The 18,529-nt window shown below is 37.6% G+C and overlaps 1 protein-coding gene across 5 annotated transcripts in view; it reads left to right on the forward strand.

Annotated features, from left to right (window-relative positions):
• Fndc3a (fibronectin type III domain containing 3A) overlaps positions 1 to 18,529 on the forward strand; it is a 190,252-nt gene that overhangs the window by 169,024 nt on the left and 2,699 nt on the right. For all 5 annotated transcript variants that reach the window (XM_021257842.2, XM_087197348.1, XM_004844172.4 and 2 more), the window contains 2 exons: positions 1,780 to 1,946; positions 2,916 to 3,043. In XM_021257842.2, the coding sequence (XP_021113501.1) occupies positions 1,780 to 1,946; positions 2,916 to 3,043 (295 nt within the window). The remainder of the gene's footprint in view (positions 1 to 1,779; positions 1,947 to 2,915; positions 3,044 to 18,529) is intronic.

The following is an 18,529-nucleotide window of genomic DNA, read 5'->3' on the forward strand; positions in this document are numbered from 1 at the left end:
TACTCTATCAGAAATACACATTTTAAATAACATATAGAATAACTTGTGTATTATATCACCTTCAGGAACATTACACAAAATAGTATTGTTCATTTACAAAATCTGTATGCCTGTGAATGTTAGCCTTTGTTCTTGGAAGAATTTTTGTACTCTTGGTAGCCTTATCTCTAGAAAGTTCTTTTCCTCACTGCAGGTTTTTGATGCCATTTATCTTTCATACACATTACTATTATTGGATGAATTCTTTAAATTCTTTTTCATCCTCTTTATAGCATTCACATGTGGGATAGTACAAAAGGCTTGACAAAAAAAGTCTAGTTGGTATAATGCTAAAAGACAGCAGACTAAAGATTCTATGAAATATAAATTCTATTACATTCTATTATAGAACTTTAAACAATAATCATTTAGCATCTAGAGTTTGTTTTTTGGGGGGGTGGGGTACGGGGATCGAACTCAGGACCTTGCACTTGCAAGGCAGGCGCTGGAACCACTGAGCTAAATCCCCGGCCAATCTAGAGAATTTTTTGTAAGGTATGAATGTAGTCTGTAGCCTTTGGTTGTGGAAAATCAAGAAATTAAGACTTTTTATAATGTCATACATTTATGCATAAACTTAATAAATTAAATCAATTTAATATCTTTGGTTACTTTCCTTTCCTTTGATTTTTCAAAACTATTTACACTTGCTATGGAGTGGTGTCAGAATGCTACCTTACCTGACCACAGGTTCTGTCATTTTCAGCTTTTTCAAATAGTTTTACCACTAGTTTTTTCTTATCATTTAAAAAGATTTCAAAAATTTATAATGACAAGGCTTATCCAATTATTATTTCTTGGAAATGCTGTGACTTTAGGTCATTAAATATTGGTTTATTTTTAACTTGACTGCATTTTTCAGACTTAGTAATACATGAGCATTCATTGTTTCCCACTGTCCAAAAATTTTTTAAACAGCCAGTCAAAACTATCGGGACACATTCAACTTATGGATAACATATTAGGAGAGATATATATAATGTTACACTTGTATAAAATATATGGGTGGGTGACACACACCTGTAATACCAGCTATCTGAGAGGCTGAAGCAGGAGGATTGTCAAGTTGAAAGCCAGCCTGGGCAGTTTATCAAGACCTGTCTCAAAAGGCCTTGGAATGTAGGTCAGTGGTAGAATACTTGCCTCCCAGACATGAGGCCCTGGGTTCAATCCCCACAAGTCCAAAACAACAACAAAAAAAACCCTCTGAGTCAAACAGTTCACATAGATAAATCTGTAATTAATTCTTTCATACTCCTACATGAAACTCTAGAAAACATCACTAAAATTATGCCTGGGAATTAAGAATTAGCATTTTTCCAAAAAAGACAAAATTAAAATAGAAGTAAATGCCTGGCTTGTTTCTATCCTATAGAGGACAAATTGTGTGGATATGAGTTTAATTGGAAATAATTCATGATGAAAATTGTGATGTTCTGGTACTCTAAAAATGTATACTTTAAGAGATAGCAGTCAGGAACAAAGTTGTACCTGAGGAGAAACAGTTAACAATTAGACACAAAATTTAGCAACAGACTTTCAGAAAACCAAGTCAGATTAGGAAATCCAAAATATCTATGATATTCGTTATATGTTGAAAAACATGGACAAACCATTCCTGGCATTAAATTTGTAGAATAATTTCTTATCCTTAATAGTCTCAACTATACTTTCTAGTAATTTTAAGGATACTTTTTACAAGATAGATAAGATTTTATTTAATAGTTATTTTCATTTTAGGTTTGTTTCCTTGTATAGAGGACCATGTCATACATACAAAGTACAAAGACTTAATGAATCAACATCTTATAAATTCTGTATTCAAGCTTGTAATGAAGCTGGGGAAGGTCCCCTCTCCCAAGAATATATTTTCACTACTCCAAAATCTGTCCCAGCTGCCTTGAAAGGTAAGTTATACATTCTGTAATTATTTTTTTAATAATAAAATTAATTTTAAATGTATTTTCATAAATTGCTTTATTTACTTTCATTAAAATTTCATAGACAAGCCCACCTACTGGGATTTTCACTCAGTAATAAATACTATTTTGTCTAGTACATTGATACACAAAACCTGGTCTAAATACAAGTTAGTGATCTTTTTAATAAACATAAAAATACTACATTGAATAAATAGGCTGTGTTTCTGATAGGATCTGTTGCTATTTCTGCTATCATAAACTGTTTTTTTTAATATTTTTTAAGTCATTACTATTTCATTCACTTGTATTCCAGAGGGAAAGTGAGGCCTTTCACTAAGTGAAACAGATTTTTAGCTAACTTGGATTTTTCAATCAAATTTACATAAACATGTACACATATTTGTATAGACATGTATGTATGTAACTTCTGAGTCACTCTTATTTTAAAATGACCCTGGCAAGGATTGCATTTTGTACATTTCACCAAAAAGACTTAAGTTTATTAGACTGTGAGGACTGGTTACACAGACTTCTAGAACAGTGTTTTGGATCAGGTACTTGACCGTATCGTTTGTTAAGCAGATCCAGAGTCAGCCAGACTCTCCTTGAATAGTCATTCTGATAATGTTAATGAGTATCAGACTCACTCTTCTGTTGTCTCATCCAGTTAGGTGTCTAAGCCTTAAGGAGAATATTGCTTTTAATTCATTTGTATGTAGATTTTTAAAATTCACTGATGTGGGCCGGGGATTTAGCTCAGTGGTTCTGCCGCCTGCCTCGCAAGCACAAGGTCCCAAGTTCAATCCCTGGTACCAAAAAAAAAAAAATTCACTGATACTTATTTTTAACTGGGTTTTAGAGAAGTGTTGATTTTTTATTAAAACAAGTATCTATGGGACATGCCACATTAAAAAATCAAAAGGAACAAATCTTATTTATATTTGTTTCCTATAGCTCCCAAAATAGAGAAAATAAATGATCACATTTGTGAAATTACATGGGAATGTTTACAGCCAATGAAAGGTGATCCAGTTATTTACAGTCTTCAAGTTATGGTGGGAAAAGATTCAGAATTCAAACAGGTATGTGCCAAGGTACAATTTTGTATTTTTATTTCTTTTTAATGAAAGATTTGATGATATTTTTACTTTTCTAATTAAGGAACATTTTTTCAATACATAATATGTTCCAAACATCCCAGGATTCAAAATCTTATTAGGCACGTACTACACTGGAATAGATTAGTCACTCAACAAGTATTCCTTGAAATCTGTGCTAGACATTCAGGATATAGCAACAAACAAAAAGTCTTTACTGCCATGAAACTTACATTCTAGTGGGGAAAAAAACACATTATAAGCAAAAACATCAACACACAGTATTCCAGAGTGTATTAAGTGCAATGGAGAAAAAACTAACCTGGGTAAAAGATTCAGAGCACTGCAGGGGGACTTGCCCAAAGGAAATGATAGGGTGAAAAGTGCTCCGAAAAGAGACCCCACAGCTGAAGTGTAGTTGCTAAATTTGATCAACAACAAAGAGGCTAATATGAGTGGGACAGAGGGAGACCCCTCTGAGACCCAATAGGGGAACTGTTGATGGCATCAGATAGTTATAGTAGTCAGTGGCTGCTACTGATAGAAAGTAAAGATCCAAGTCGCACGGAAGACGCCAAATCACCCCACTGCAGACAGGCAGGTAGGTCTGCCCATGCCCTACCAAGGTCCTGAGTTGCAGAGAACACGCCGAATCAGCCCACTGCAGACAGGCAGGTCTGTGCATGCCCTACCGAGGTCCTGAGTCGCACAGAACACGCCAAATCAGCCCACTGCACGCAGGAAGGTCTGTGCACGCCCTACCGAGGTCCTGAGTGGCGTGGAAAACACCGAATCACCCTGCTGCAGACAGGCAGCCACCTGGTTCCACACTACAAAGACGCAGAGGACACCAGACCACCAGACCAAGGTACTAAGTCCTGCTGTTCCTGGCCCCGGGGTGGGGGCTACTGAGCCGTTGTCCCACTGCTTCTGGTCCAGAGGATGGGGCTTCCCGGTCACCATCCCTTCCGCTGCTCCCAGCCCAGAGGAAAGGGCTTTTGGGCCACCTCTCCCACTGCTCCTGGCCCAGAGGAAGGGGCTTCCAGGCCACCAACCCTCCCACCACTCCCGGCCCAGAGGGAGGGACTTCTGAGCCGCCATTCCACTGCACCTGGTCCAGAGAAAGGGGCTTCTCGGCCACCATCCCTCTCACTGCTCCCAGCCCATAGGAAAGGGCTTTTGGGTCACCATCTCTACCGCTGCTCCCGGCCCCTGGCCCACCTCACCCAGCTCAGAGGAGGTAATCCGTGCAGGTGCTAACAGAGCCCTGGCCCAGTCGAAATGAGAAAACACATAAATAAGTCTCAAAACCAGACTTCCAGATCACCTACAGCAACCCCAAAGGGAAATGAGATGGAACACTCTGATACTCAACCACCTGGACCCACTGAACTGGCAAAAAAAGGGATCTGGAAAAAATGAAATCAGAAATAATTTCTCACATAACAGGAGAAATTGTGCTCAGAGTACAAGACATGATTAACAAATCTAGAGAGGAGCTGAGGAACATGATGGAATCCCAGCATGAGAAACAAATGGAATCCATTAAACAGATGCAAATAGATTACCAGGACATGAAAAACTCCACTGAAAGTCTACACAACAGAATGAGCCAATGTGAGGATGGAATTTCACATATAGAAGATAAGATTGCCATTAGTGACCAGGAAAAGAAAAATTGCCTCAAAATTCTAAGGGAACATGAGAAATCAATCCAGCAGCTGCTAGATGATGCAAAGAAGAATAACATAAGATTGATTGGGCTCAATGAAGAAACAGGAGAGAGTGGAAATGACATAAAAAATCTCTTCACAGAAATAATGGCAGAAAACTTCCCAAGCATCGGAAAAGAGCTTGACATACAAATAAATGAGGCATAGAGGACCCCAAATAGCCTTGATCAAAACAAATCTACACATAGGCATATAATTGTTCAGATTCCAGAAACTCAACAGAAGAACAAAGTTCTCCAAGCAGTCAGAGAAACGAAACAAATCACATAGAAAGGAAAACCCATCAGAGTCACAGCAGACTTCTCAACACAAACCATCAAGGCAAGAAGAGCTTGGAGTGACATATTCCAAGCCCTAAAAGAAAACAGCCTCCAACCCAGATTGATGTACCCTGCAAAACTATCTTTCAAAATGGATGGAGAAATAAGATACTTTCATGACAAAGAGCACCTTAGGAACTTCGTGAATAGCAAACCAGCACTCCAAAGAATTTTACACAATATCCTAGGAACAGACATTGAGGATCACAGCCCCAGGAAGCAAAGCAGAATGAACCCATCTGGCATGACAAGAAATTAAATGTAAAGGAGGAGAATGCAACAAAAAGAAAAAGTCATGGCAATGACAAGTCAATACGTTTCAGTTATAACCATCAACGTTAATGGTCTCAATTCATCAATCAAAAGAAATAGACTGTCAGAATGGGTCAAGAAGCAAAATCCAACAGTATGCTACATACAAGAAACACTCTTAATTCAAAAGGAAACTCATAGACTAAAAGTTAAAGGTGGAAAACAATACTCCATGTGATAGGAACCCAAAAAAAAGCAGGACTAGCTATCCTCTTTGCAGATCAAGTAGATTTCAAACCAACACTGATGAAGAGAGATAAAGAAGGACACTACATCCTTGTAAAGGGAAGAATCCAAGAGGAAGAGATGACAATCAAATATCTATGCACCAAACACTAGTGCACCCAACTATATAAAACAAATTCTAATGGACATGAAAAGTCATATATGCACTAATACAGTTGTAGTGGGGGAACTCAACACCCCCCCGTCACAAATAGATAGATCAACTAGACTAAAAATAAGTAATGAAATACTAGAACTCAATCGAACTCTTGAACAAATGAACTTAACAGATGTTTACAGAGTCTTCCACCCCACAAAATCAGAATACACATTCTTCTCAGCTGCACATGGGTCATTCTCCAAATTAGACCACATACTCACACATAGAACATGTTTAAGTAAGTGCAAAGGAATTGAAGTTATCCCCTGTATATTATCAGACCATAGTGTGATGAAATTGGAGATCCATAGCAAAAGAAACTCAAAAATTTTCATAAACACGTGGAAATTGAACAACACACTTCTGAATAACCAATGGGTCACAGAGGAAATTAAAGAAGAAATCAGACAGTTCCTTCAATTAAATGACAATGACAGTACAACATATCGGAATCTATGGGACACAATGAAAGCAGTCTTACCAGGGAAATTCATAGCAGTGAATACGCATATTAGGAAAACAGAATGAGCCCAATTAAACAACCTGATGCTGAACCTCAAGCTTCTAGAAAAAGAGAACAGGACAAGCCCAGAGCTCATACAAGGGAGGAAATTATAAAGGTCAGAGGAGAAATCAATGCAATGGAGACTAAGAGAATGATACAAAAAATTAATGAAGCCAAGAGTTGGTTATTTGAAAGAATCAACAAAATTGACAAACCTTTAGCCAACCTTATCAGAAAAAGGAAAGAAAAGGCCCAAATCCATGCAATTAGGAATGAAAAGGGTGAAATGGCAACAGACCCAGCAGAAATCCAGAGGATCATCAATACCTACTTGCAGAACCTATACGCCAATAAGATGGACAACACAGACGAAATGGACAGATTCCTAGATACATGTGAATTACCAAAGTTGAACGAAGAAGACCTAAAAATTCTGAACAACCCAATATCAACCAATGAAATTGAAAATGTAGTTAAAACTTATCAACTAAGAAAAGCCTGGGCCCTGATGGCTTCACTGCTGAATTCTACAAGACATTTAGAGAGGAACTGCTGCCACTATTGTTTAAACTCTTCAGTGAAATTGAAAGGGAAGCAATACTCCCAAATTCATTCCTGGAAGCAAGCATCACCTTGATCCCCAAAGCAGAGAAAGACCCAACTGAAAAAGAGAACTGTAGGCCAATCTCACTAATGAACATAGATTCAAAAATCCTTAATAAGATAATGGCAAACAGAATGCAGAAGATCATCAAGAAAATCATACACCCTGATCAAGTGGGATTCATCCCAGGGATGCAGGCATGGTTCAATATATGAAAATCAATCGATGTAATACACTTTATCAGTAGAGCCAAGGACAAAAACCATATGATTATCTCCATAGACACAGAAAAAGCATTTGACAAAATCCAACATGCATTTATGATAAAAACCCTACAAAAAATTGGAATAGATGGTCTCTACCTCAAACTGATAGAAGCCATCTATGAAAAACCAACAGCCAATATCATACTAAATGGTCAAAAACTGAAATCCTTCACACTAAAATCAGGAACAAGACAAGGATGTCCACTATCACCACTCTTGTTCAATAGAGTTCTGGAAACATTAGCCATGGCAATTAGACAAGAGAAAGAAATAAAAGGAATAAAGATAGGTAATGAAGAAGTCAAATTGTCATTATTTGCAGATAACATGATAGTCTATATAGAAGACCCCAAGAACTCCACCAAAAATCTTCTAGACTTAATAACCAAATTCAGTCAAGTAGCTGGTTACAAGGTCAACACACAAAAATCAATAGCTTTCCTCTACACCAATGACAGACTCACTGAGAGAGAAATAGGGCAAATAATTCCTTTCACAATAGCATCCAAAAAACTGAAATCCCTAGGAATCATCCTAACGAAAGAAATCAAAGACCTCTTCTCTGAAAACTATGGCACTCTGAAAAGAGAGATTGAAGATGATATCAGAAAATGGACAGACATCCCCTGCTCCTGGGTAGGAAGGATTAATATAGTGAAAATGGCCATACTTCCAAAACTGCTTATATAGATTTAATGCAATTCCAATTGAGATCCCAGCAGCATACTTCATGGACCTTCAGAAAACAATCCAAAAATTCATTTGGAACAAGAAGAGACCCAGAATAGCAAAAGCAATTCTAGGTAACAGAGACATGGCAGGGGGTATCACAATCCCCAATATGCAACTCTACTACAAAGCTACTCTGATAAAAACAGCATGGTACTGGCAAAGAAACAGACTTGAGGACCAGTGGAACAGATTAGAAGAATCAGAAACAACACCAGACACACTCAGCCATCTCATCTTCGACAAAGGAGCCAAACACCCTCACTGGAGGAAAGATAGCCTCTTTAATAAATGGTGCTGGAAAAATTGGGCTTCAACTTCCCAAAGATTAAAACTAGACCTGTATCTCTCACCATGCACTAAACTAAAATCAAAATGGATTAAAGATTAATAGAAACTCTGAACCAGTTGGAACAGAGGTTAGGTAGAACCCTTGAAGACATCGGTGTAGGAAAAGATTTTATGAACAAAACCTCAGTTGCCCGTGAACTCGCACAAACAATCAACAAATGGGATCTCTTCTTATTAGAAAGCTTCTGCACAGCAAGCGAAACCACCAGCAGTGTGAAGAGACTATCCACAATGTGGGAAAAAATCTTCACCTGCTCTTCCTCAGACAAAGGTCTACTATCTCGAATCTATAAAGAACTTAAAAAGATCAGATCTTCCAAATTTAAAGACCCAATCCAAAAATGGGCATCTGAAATGAACAGACATTTCTCACACAAAGAAGTAGAAATAGCAAATAAATACATGAAAAAATGTTCAACGTCACTGGTCATTCGAGAGATGCAAATGAAAACAACACTGAGATTCCACTTCACTCCAGAAAGAATGGCTGCTATCATGAAATCAACCAATAACAAATGTTGGCGGGGCTGTGGGGAAAGAGGAACCCTGCTCCACTGCTGGTGGGAGTGTAGACTGGTGCAACCACTGTGGAAATCAGTATGGAGATACCTCAAAGCACTAGGACTGGAAGTCCCATTTGACCCCGCTATTCCACTGCTGGGGATCTTCCCCAAAGAATTAAAAAGAATCATACCACAGTGATATATGTGCACCCATGTTCATAGCAGCACAGTTTGTAATAGCTAAAGCTTGGAAACAGCCCAAATGCCCATCAACTGGAGACTGGATAAAGAAAGTGTGGTTATTTTATAAAATGGAGTACTACTCAGCCATAAAAAATGAGAAATTAGAGACATTTATAGCTAAGTGGATGCACATTGAGGCAATACTCTTAAGTGAAATAAATAGGACATAGATGTGTAAATACCAAATAGTTTCTCTGGTGTGAGAAACTGAAAGTGTAAATAAGGACTAAATGTATAATAGGTAATGTGAAATAGGAAGAAAAGGGGCAAAGGGGAAGGAAGTGGGAGGGCTAGGGGAAAGGATAGAAGGGAATGGGATTACTATGAGAAAATGGAAAAATAGGAACAAAATCTTTGTAAATAGGGAGGACTGGAGGGGTTGAAGGGAGGGCTGGGCAAGGGTGAAAAATAAGAACCAAGAGAGAATATGTAAAGGTGCAAATTTCCAATGATGAATGTTATTATATTGTATACCTAAAATGTACCAATGATTAGAATGAATAATCGATAATGGAAAATAGGAAGAAAAGGTCCAAAGGGGTAGGGGTAGTGGGAGGGGCAGGGGAAAGGAAAGAAGGGAAAGGAAAAATGATAAGAAATGGAAAAAATGGAAATAAAGTCTTTGTAAATAGGGAAAGGTGGAGGGCGTGAAGGGAGGGCTAGGAATGGGGAAAAAATAAGAATCAAGATGCATTATGTAAAGGTACAATTCCCAATGAGAAATGTAATTGTGTTGTATACCTACAATGTACCAAGAAAAGAATTTAATACAAAAAAAAAAAAAAAAGAAAGTAAAGATCCACCAATATCTGGCCTCCTCCACTAGGTACTCCATTTTTGAACCTTTCTGAAGTCAACTTGATGTTGATGGTTCCCTTAATCCCTCTAGCCCCAAAAAGCTTAATAAAATAACACTTTGGGAAAATGAACAATAAGGCTAAGATGATGTGGAGATCATATAGGCACAGTGATGAACCTTTTAGAGCTTTCAATGATACAGCTGGCTGTGGCACACAGGTGCCATAGATTCACCACCACTGTTTTGTAGAACATTATAAACTACAATATACTGCAGTTTTACTCCTTGTGAAATCAGAATGCAGTAGAGGATTTTGACCAGAAGAGTCAACTAATTAGATACAATGTCATTTTTGTTACAATGTTGAAACTAAAGTGAGACAGGTGCAGAAGCACAGAAATCAGTAAGGAGGCTTTTATTATAATAGCAATAGTCATACTAGCATTTAAATATAAGGCACAGTTACTATTACGAAAGTCTACAGGAGGAAGTATAACCTTCCTGGCAGAGAAATTTCCAAGATAACTTCCTTGTAGAGAATGAATTAACAGAATGAGGAGTTGTCAATGTTTGTTATAAAAACATATGACTCAGTATCTATAAGCATTCCATCTGATTTTTCCTTTTTACTGTTAACTTTATTTTCAAAGGCTTTTAAGCTGTTTTTTCCTTGTAACCTTGTATTTTCTTTTCCCACTAAAAAAATCAGTCATTCATCTGTTTTATTCCAGCTTTGTACTGTTTTAATTACTAATAAAAGAATTTTTAATATATATACTTTTCTTGTAAATTGTATAGAAATATATTTAACTAAAATTATGAAATGCCTGGTAGAATTATATGTGGCATGTGATTGTTTTCTTTATTAAGCCGTCAGTAAATTGACATGATAATTAAATTTGAAATGTAATTTACAGATAAGCAGTCTTCCTTCCAAGGAGGAAGCAAAATTAATATTAAAATATAATTATGTTACATGTTTAAAGGAAATAGGGACCCGACATTTGAGTAATGTATGAATTTTGATAAGCTTATATCCCTACGTGAAACAGCCATGCTAATTCTAATTTAACTTAAAAGCTAAATTGTGTAGTTGTGCATGCCTATAATCCTAGCACTTGGGAGGCTGTGGCAGGATTGCCAAGACTTAAAGGCCAGCATGGGCTATATAGTGAGTTAAAGATCAGCCTGAACTACATAGCAAGACCCTGTCTAAAAAAAAAGGTAAATTAGCCCTATTGTCACTTACACTTTCTTTAGATTATAAAATGTAAACTTCTTGCCTGGCAAACATGAGGTCCTGAGTTGGATCTCCAAAAAAAAGATATAAACTTACAGTATTGATTAGAACTTCATACTATATATGCTCATCTAAATCTCTTCACTATTTGTAAAATCCTGAAATTTACTGGCAAGTTACATTCCAAAAGTTTGATTTAAGAGTTCAGTTTCTTTCATGTAATTTGTAAAAAAATAAATTGTTTATAATTTATTTGGTACTCAGCCCACATTAAATATTATGTTTAAAGAGTTATAGGGAAGCTCCATCATTAAGTTGCTGTTCTAACTTCAAGAAAGTTGTTTAGAATCTAGCAAGCAATCAGGAATTTTATAATGATGATATTTTGTATAGCCATATGAAGGTCATAATAAAACTTGCTTTATAAAGAATAATTATTAATTCCAGCTGGATTTTGGAACATTTTGCAAAAGGAGTATCACTTAACTAAATTTCTAAGGGCTGTAATACTTGGGGAAGCAGGATTTCTCAACTGTGACTTCAGTGAGGCTCCATGAGTGAAGCACAGAGTGGAGGAAGCCAGGTATTGATAGGTCTTTATTCTCTAGCAGTAGGAACTACTGGTATTTTTAAGAAGGTAGTGTTATTTTAAAATTGATATTTTTTTTAATGATCAGTAATTAATCATTCTATTCCCCCTTTACATGCATCTGAAAAATGACAGGGTAGGGACAGAACAACGTGAACCCTGTACTGTTAGAATTATCATCCATTAAAAGAGCATTAGCTAATGGTCACTAAATTTACATATTAAGGAAATTATATATAGAATACTGCAAAAACACAGTAAAAAGACTGAAGTTTGCCCATTTCTGCTCAGGAAGTCCCTCTGCTCCCAAGCTTCATAGTACGTTGTCCTTTTGACTCCAAAATATACTGCTACTATTACTGTTTCTCCTCCTTTTGATCTTCCTTTGGTTCTCCAGTGCCAGAACTTCCAGAGCCTTCTTTTTCAGATGCCATCTTTTTGTATGCCATTTCGAAGAGCTTCAGTGATGAGGGAAGATGCTGCCTGCCTGATGTTTTCTCCTGTTTCACTGTCTTTTCGAGCCAAGAGCTCCCTCATTTTGGAAATCTCTTCCTTTAGCTTGTTGCACTCATCAACAGGCAGTTGGTCCTTGAACTCTTCCATCTTTGTTTCTGTGTCATGAATTATTCCTTCAGCCATATTAACTGCTTCAACTCGTTCCTTCTTTTGCTGGTCTTCCTCAGCATACTTCTCTGCATTTTTAACCATATTTTCTATATCGTCTTTGCTTAAACTGTCAGAAGACGGGATTACAATCTGCTGCTCACGTCCTGTACCCTTATCTTTGGCAGAAACACGTACAGTCCCATTTGCGTCAATGTCAAATGTAACTTCAATCTGAGGGACTCCACGAGGGGCTGGGGGAATGCCAACCAAAGTAAACTGCCCAAGAAGCTTGTTGTCTCCAGCCATCTCTCTCTCACCCTGACACACTTTAATCTCCACTTGAGTCTGTCCAGCAGCAGCAGTAGAAAACACCTGGCTCTTCTTGGTTGGAATAGTGGTATTCCTGTTAATAAGTTTGGTAAAGACACCTCCCAGAGTCTCAATACACAGAGATTGAGGAGTGACATCCAGGAGCAGCACATCTGTGACATCACCAGCCAACATACCTCCTTGAATCGCAGCTCCAGTGGCCACAGCCTCATCAGGATTGACAGCTTTACTCGGAGCTCGGCCAAAAAGATCCTGTACAGTCTGCTGAACCTTAGGCATCCTAGTCATTCCACCAACAAGAATCACTTCTCCTATGTCACTCTTGCTGACTCCGGCATCCTGCATCGCTTTCTGGCATGGAGCAATAGTCCTCTTGATTAGATCAGTGACAATTCCCTCAAACTGAGCTTGAGTCAGCTTCATATTCAAATGTTTGGGTCCAGAAGCATCCATTGTAAGATATGGCAAGTTAATGTCAGTCTGCACAGATGAAGAGAGTTCACACTTAGCCTTCTCAGCAGCTTCCCTCACCCTTTGAAGTGCCATGTTGTCTTTGGTCAAATCAACTCCTGTCTCTCTCTTGAACTCCTTCACAATGTGTCGTAACAAGGCCTGGTCAAAGTCTTCACCACCTAAGAATGTGTCCCCATTTGTAGATTTCACTTCAAATACTCTTTTCTGAATTTCCAGGATAGAAATATCAAAAGTTCCACCACCTAAATCATATACAGCAATGATTTTGTCTCCGGATTTATCTAGACCATATGCCAGTGCAGTGGCTGTTGGTTCATTAATCACCCGAAGCACATTCAGTCCAGATATCTGGCCAGCATCCTTAGTGACCTGTCTCTGCGAGTCATTGAAATAAGCAGGGACTGTGATCACAGCATTTTTTGCAGTGTGCCCCAAGTAATTTTTTGCGGTCTCTTTCATTTTCATCAACACAAATACTCCAATCTGACTTGGAGAATAGAGTTTTCCATGAGCCTCAACCCAGGCATCACCATTGGAGGCACGGACAATTTTAAAGGGTACATTTTTAATGTCTTTCTGTACTTCAGAGTCATCATAGCACTGGCCAGTGAGATGCTTGGTGGCATAGAAAGTATTGTTTGGGTTGGTGACAGCTTGTCGCTTTGCTGGCATGCCAACAAGTTGCTCCCCATCTGCTGTAAAGGCAACAACAGAAGGGGTGGTTCTGGCACCTTCGGCATTCTCCAGCACCTTTGCTTGTTTACCCTCCATTACTGCCACACAGGAGTTGGTAGTCCCCAAATCAGTACCAACAACTGCACCCTTCATTGCTTCTGATGCATAATCTCTCCTTGAAACAAATCTAAATGCCTCATGACTAAGGCCATTCCAGCCATCCTGGTGGCAGGCGACCATGCCCCGAGAGGTGGCGACCCCTACGAGACAGGCTGCTGCAGCTCAGCTGGCCTAAAATTGATATTTTTTAACCCAGTCTCATTTAGCTGTTTGATCTCTACAGTGGAGGATAGTCTCTTTAATAAATGGTGCTGGAAAAATTGGATATCCACATGCAGAAGATTGAATCTGGGCCTATATATCTCACCATGTACTAAACTAAAATCAAAATGGATCAAAGATCTAAATGTTAAAACAAACACTTAATCTGCTGGAAGATAAAATGTCTTAAAGACATAGGCTCAGGCAAAGGCTTTCTTGTTGAACAGTGGCACAAGAAATAGTACCAAGAAACAACAAATAGGACCATATCAAATTAAAAGGTTCTTCACAGTAAAGGAAACAACCGAAAGAGTGAAGGAAGAGACAGCCTAGAGAAGGGGAAAAAAATCTTTGCTGCTAGTCCTCAGACAGAGGACCAACATCTGGAATCTATAAAGAACTCAAAAAAATTAAACCCTCCAAAATAAGACCCAGTCAAAATATAGGCAACTGAAATGAATGAACACTTTTCAGAAGAAGTGCAAATGACCAATAAATACATGAAAAAGTGTTCAACATTGCTGGCCACTAGATAAGTACAAATTAAAACAACACTAAGATTCCGTCTTACTCCAGAAAGATGGATGTCGTCAAGAAATCAAATAATAACAAATGCTAGCAAGACTGTGGGGAAAATGGAACCCTTCCACATTGTTGGTAGTTACATAAACTGGTACAAACATCATGGAAATCAGTATGAAGATTCCTCAAAAAAACTAAGACTAGAAATTTATTTGACCAAGCTTTTCCCCTTCTAGATAGCTTCCTGAAAAAGACATTATATTACAGGGATACATGCATACCCATGTTTATAGCAGCATAATTCATAATAGCTAAATCTTGGAAGTGGCCTGTATGCCCATCAACAGATTAATGGATAGCGAAAATGTGATATTTATACTAGTCTGCCATAAAGAAGGATAAACTTGAGGCACCTTGGGTGGCTAAATGGATGAACCTTGAAACCATAATATTAAGTGACGTAAGTCATACAGGCTTAAATATCACATAGTTTTTCTTCTTTGGGAAACCCAAAATGTAAGGAGCAAAGTAAAGATAACAGGAAGCAGAGAGATCTTTTCCAAATGGGAAGGAGACCACGACATAGAGGAAGGGGGAGAAAGAGAAGGGGAAAGAGATGAGAAAAAAGAATTGCAAGAAAAAAATAGAAATAGAGCTTTGAAAATGGGAAGGGGACCAAGAGAAGGAGCTGGGAGGGATGGGATGGGTAGGGACCCCCCATGATAAATGTAACCATTGTGTACTAATAAATAATAAATAAAATTGATAGTTTCCAGGCTAGCCTATAAAAACTTATTTAATCTGTATGTTTCAGCAATTAAGAGTCATCTGAAGGCAAATTAGCCTGATGGCAACAAATATTTATGACTCTTAGCCAGGCTTTAGAACGTGATTTCTTTGCTTTCTTACCTTTCTTCATTCCTCTTTCATCAGTCAGTGACTTTGTCCAGAATCTTCATGTCTTGTCCTTAATAGCACTTCATCTAGAATTGCCTCCATTCTCCAAAACGTTCTCCTTTTGCCTCCCTTTCCTCTCTCACACACATCCTAACTCCCATATGCACTGTATAGCTAACCTTACTAGGATGAGGGGGAAGATTTATACAAGTCTGGTGTCTGCTGACTCTAATCCTTTGAGGAATATGTACGTATTTAAAAGCAAGTGCTTTCCAACCAAAAACAGCATTTCAAATGGTGTAACTAGAGGACATAGAAAATCTAGAGTACAGTAGGACCACTTCCAAAGCAAATCAACTCCCTAGAAGTATTCCAAGTAGCAGGAAAGCCAATTTGAACCAGCTCATAAGCAACTAAGTGTGAATCATTTTAGGTAGGAACCTGAAGACAGGCAGACTTGGTGGTTCCAGGAGTTAATGAAATCATTTAGGTCTTAGTTTCTCCCACTGTCTTCTGTGGCTCCACTTAGCAGTGGAGAATCAACTCACTTGCATTGAGGAGAAAGAAAGTACTTAGATTTCAAAGATCAGTAACTATGCTAGGACTGAAACCAACCAGCCCCACCTTTGGAGTTTGAATAAGGCCAGCTCCTTCTGGTACATGGGCTGGGTAGGGGAGGATTTACATACCATCCAAAATCAGGGTAAATTAAATTTATCTAATCAAGAAAATGGGTTTTTAGAGTGGAGAGAGATATGCCAATAGGTAAGATGCTAGGTTCTTTCTTACTGACCCTAATTTTTCTTTTGTTACAATATATTCATAATATTAAAATAAGACCAAATACCATTTTATGAAACCCTAAATTTATTTAAAAGTTTCTCTATAAAATTCTGTTGCAGTTGGTATGCTGTTGGAAGTTCTTGGATAACTGGATGTGTACAAATTTCATGAGCTTAATCTGCATGTCTCTTAAAATGCAGAGTAAAAATACTAATTTCTTACCTCCCATTCTCTTAACTGTAAATCTATATTGATATTTGCCTCATTCTACCTATAGATAATTGAGTCATAATAAATGAGCTCTTTTAATTATACTTAGTGTTATCTGAATAATACTAAGAACCAAAAACTATGAATTTATAATTTTTAGTCTTCCTTTTTCAATTAATGTCAAATATATAATGGGGAAGGGAGTAGGCATGGTCATTTTAATTCTTATTTCTCATTCTAAGACTTAACCCAGGTCATCTCAAGCTTGAGGCTTGTTTCTCCTAGGTATATAAACCTTAAATAGGCTCCAGCAACTTCATCTGTTTTCTTCAGTTGTGTATCTCCAGCTACCTCTATCTCCCTGTATATCCACCGTACATCTGAAACACAAAATTGAAAATTTTGATCTCATCATCTTCCCTCCCATTTTCTCCTTTCCAGCTTTCTAACTTCATCAGTATCATAGGCATCAGTGATCAATATCATGGGCCGGGGATTTAGCTCAGTGATTTCGCTGCCTGCTGCACAAGCGCAAGGACCCAAGTTCGATCCCCGGTACCAAAAATAAGACTGCAAATGATCAGTATCATCTTTATTTCTTTTTTTCCTACCAGATCTTATTCAGAAGTCATTTCTACCTCTATAACAACTATATTAGGACCTCATAACCTTAAGTGTAGCAAGAGCCACTGTATTACACAACTTAGAACTTCCTTCTGTCGCCCATACAGCCTTGTGATCAGGATGCCTTAAACACTATTTTAATGTCACATTTCTAAAGTAGCCCCTTTCAAATTAGACCTAAATTTATAACTAGTATAATTAATGTATTCTTCTTCTCTCTGTCAGATCTCTTTATTTGTCACTCTTCTACCATTTGTTGAAGGTTCACGTTTGTTTTAGTTTTGGTTTTGGTTTTGTTTTCTTTAATCATAATATTACCAGTGCTCATTTGGAGACATAATGGAAAATAAAACTTAAAGATAAAAATTAAAATCACTTGTTATATGCATATACAGATAGAAGACAAATACATATTTATTTTGACTAAATTGGCTTCATTATATTTGTATAATTTTATACTCCTTTCTAATACAACCTTTGATTTAAGTTAATTATTTTACCATCGCTGACATTGATCATCTCTACATCCCTACTCCCTGAAACATTCATCTGCATCCTCAGAACTAGTACATATTTGCCATTTTATGTAAGTTTCATCTGAGGCTTCTGTCAATAAAAATTATTTTGTACATTTTCTGAGCATGTACATTTTGACTTAAAAGTCAGTACACTAATTTAATGGTCTTTTATTAGGTACCTACTATAGGCTGGACTGTGGAGACACAAAATGAGAGATCTTGTTTGCTTCTTTGGGAACAAACCAGTTTGTAAAAATTTAGATTTATAATAGACAAAATTGAACCAGCTAAAGTGCTTGGAAGAATGCCAGCCCATGAATCTATTGATCTGACTTGTACCCTATCAGCTAGCTGGAGGAAGTCTACTGGGAAGTGAGCCTTGGTTTTCTCTTTTTTAGAGTGAGAGGAGTGGGCTTATTAATGAGAATAGTAAGTTCCATATTCGAACCTGCACTGTATGCTGGGCACTGTGCTAAGCACTTTAACAAGTGTTAGTTCATCTCATCCTCAAATTACCATACAAGTTAACTATTGTTATGCCTGTTTTACTGAGATAATTGATCTCAAATTACCTGAGTATGAAGTGATAGAGCAGAGCTGGGATCCCAGGATGACCAGTTTTGGTATACCTCTTTCTATTCACTAGCATACTCCCTTTTTAAAAATCTGTTGAAATCCATTCTTTAAATTTCTCTTCCAAGGCATGGAAGAAGAATTAGGTCTAAAGACCTTAGTCTCTGAATTCTAAGCAATCTCTCCTATCTGAAATCTTCTCAAGTGATTTGCTGTAGAAAAATTGCCTTATTTGTTGCTTCATTCAACAAAATGTTTAAAATTGTATAAGAACTCCGTGTCTTCTCACATTTTTGGAAAGCAAGGAAATGCCGGAAAGCTCTGAGGATAAATCATGCATTCTGACTTGTTCAAATTTG

Source organism: Heterocephalus glaber, unplaced genomic scaffold (genome assembly GCF_053883595.1).
Source record: "Heterocephalus glaber isolate CG9 unplaced genomic scaffold, H.glaber_assembly_v1.0 deba00001666, whole genome shotgun sequence".
Lineage (NCBI taxonomy): Eukaryota > Metazoa > Chordata > Mammalia > Rodentia > Bathyergidae > Heterocephalus > Heterocephalus glaber.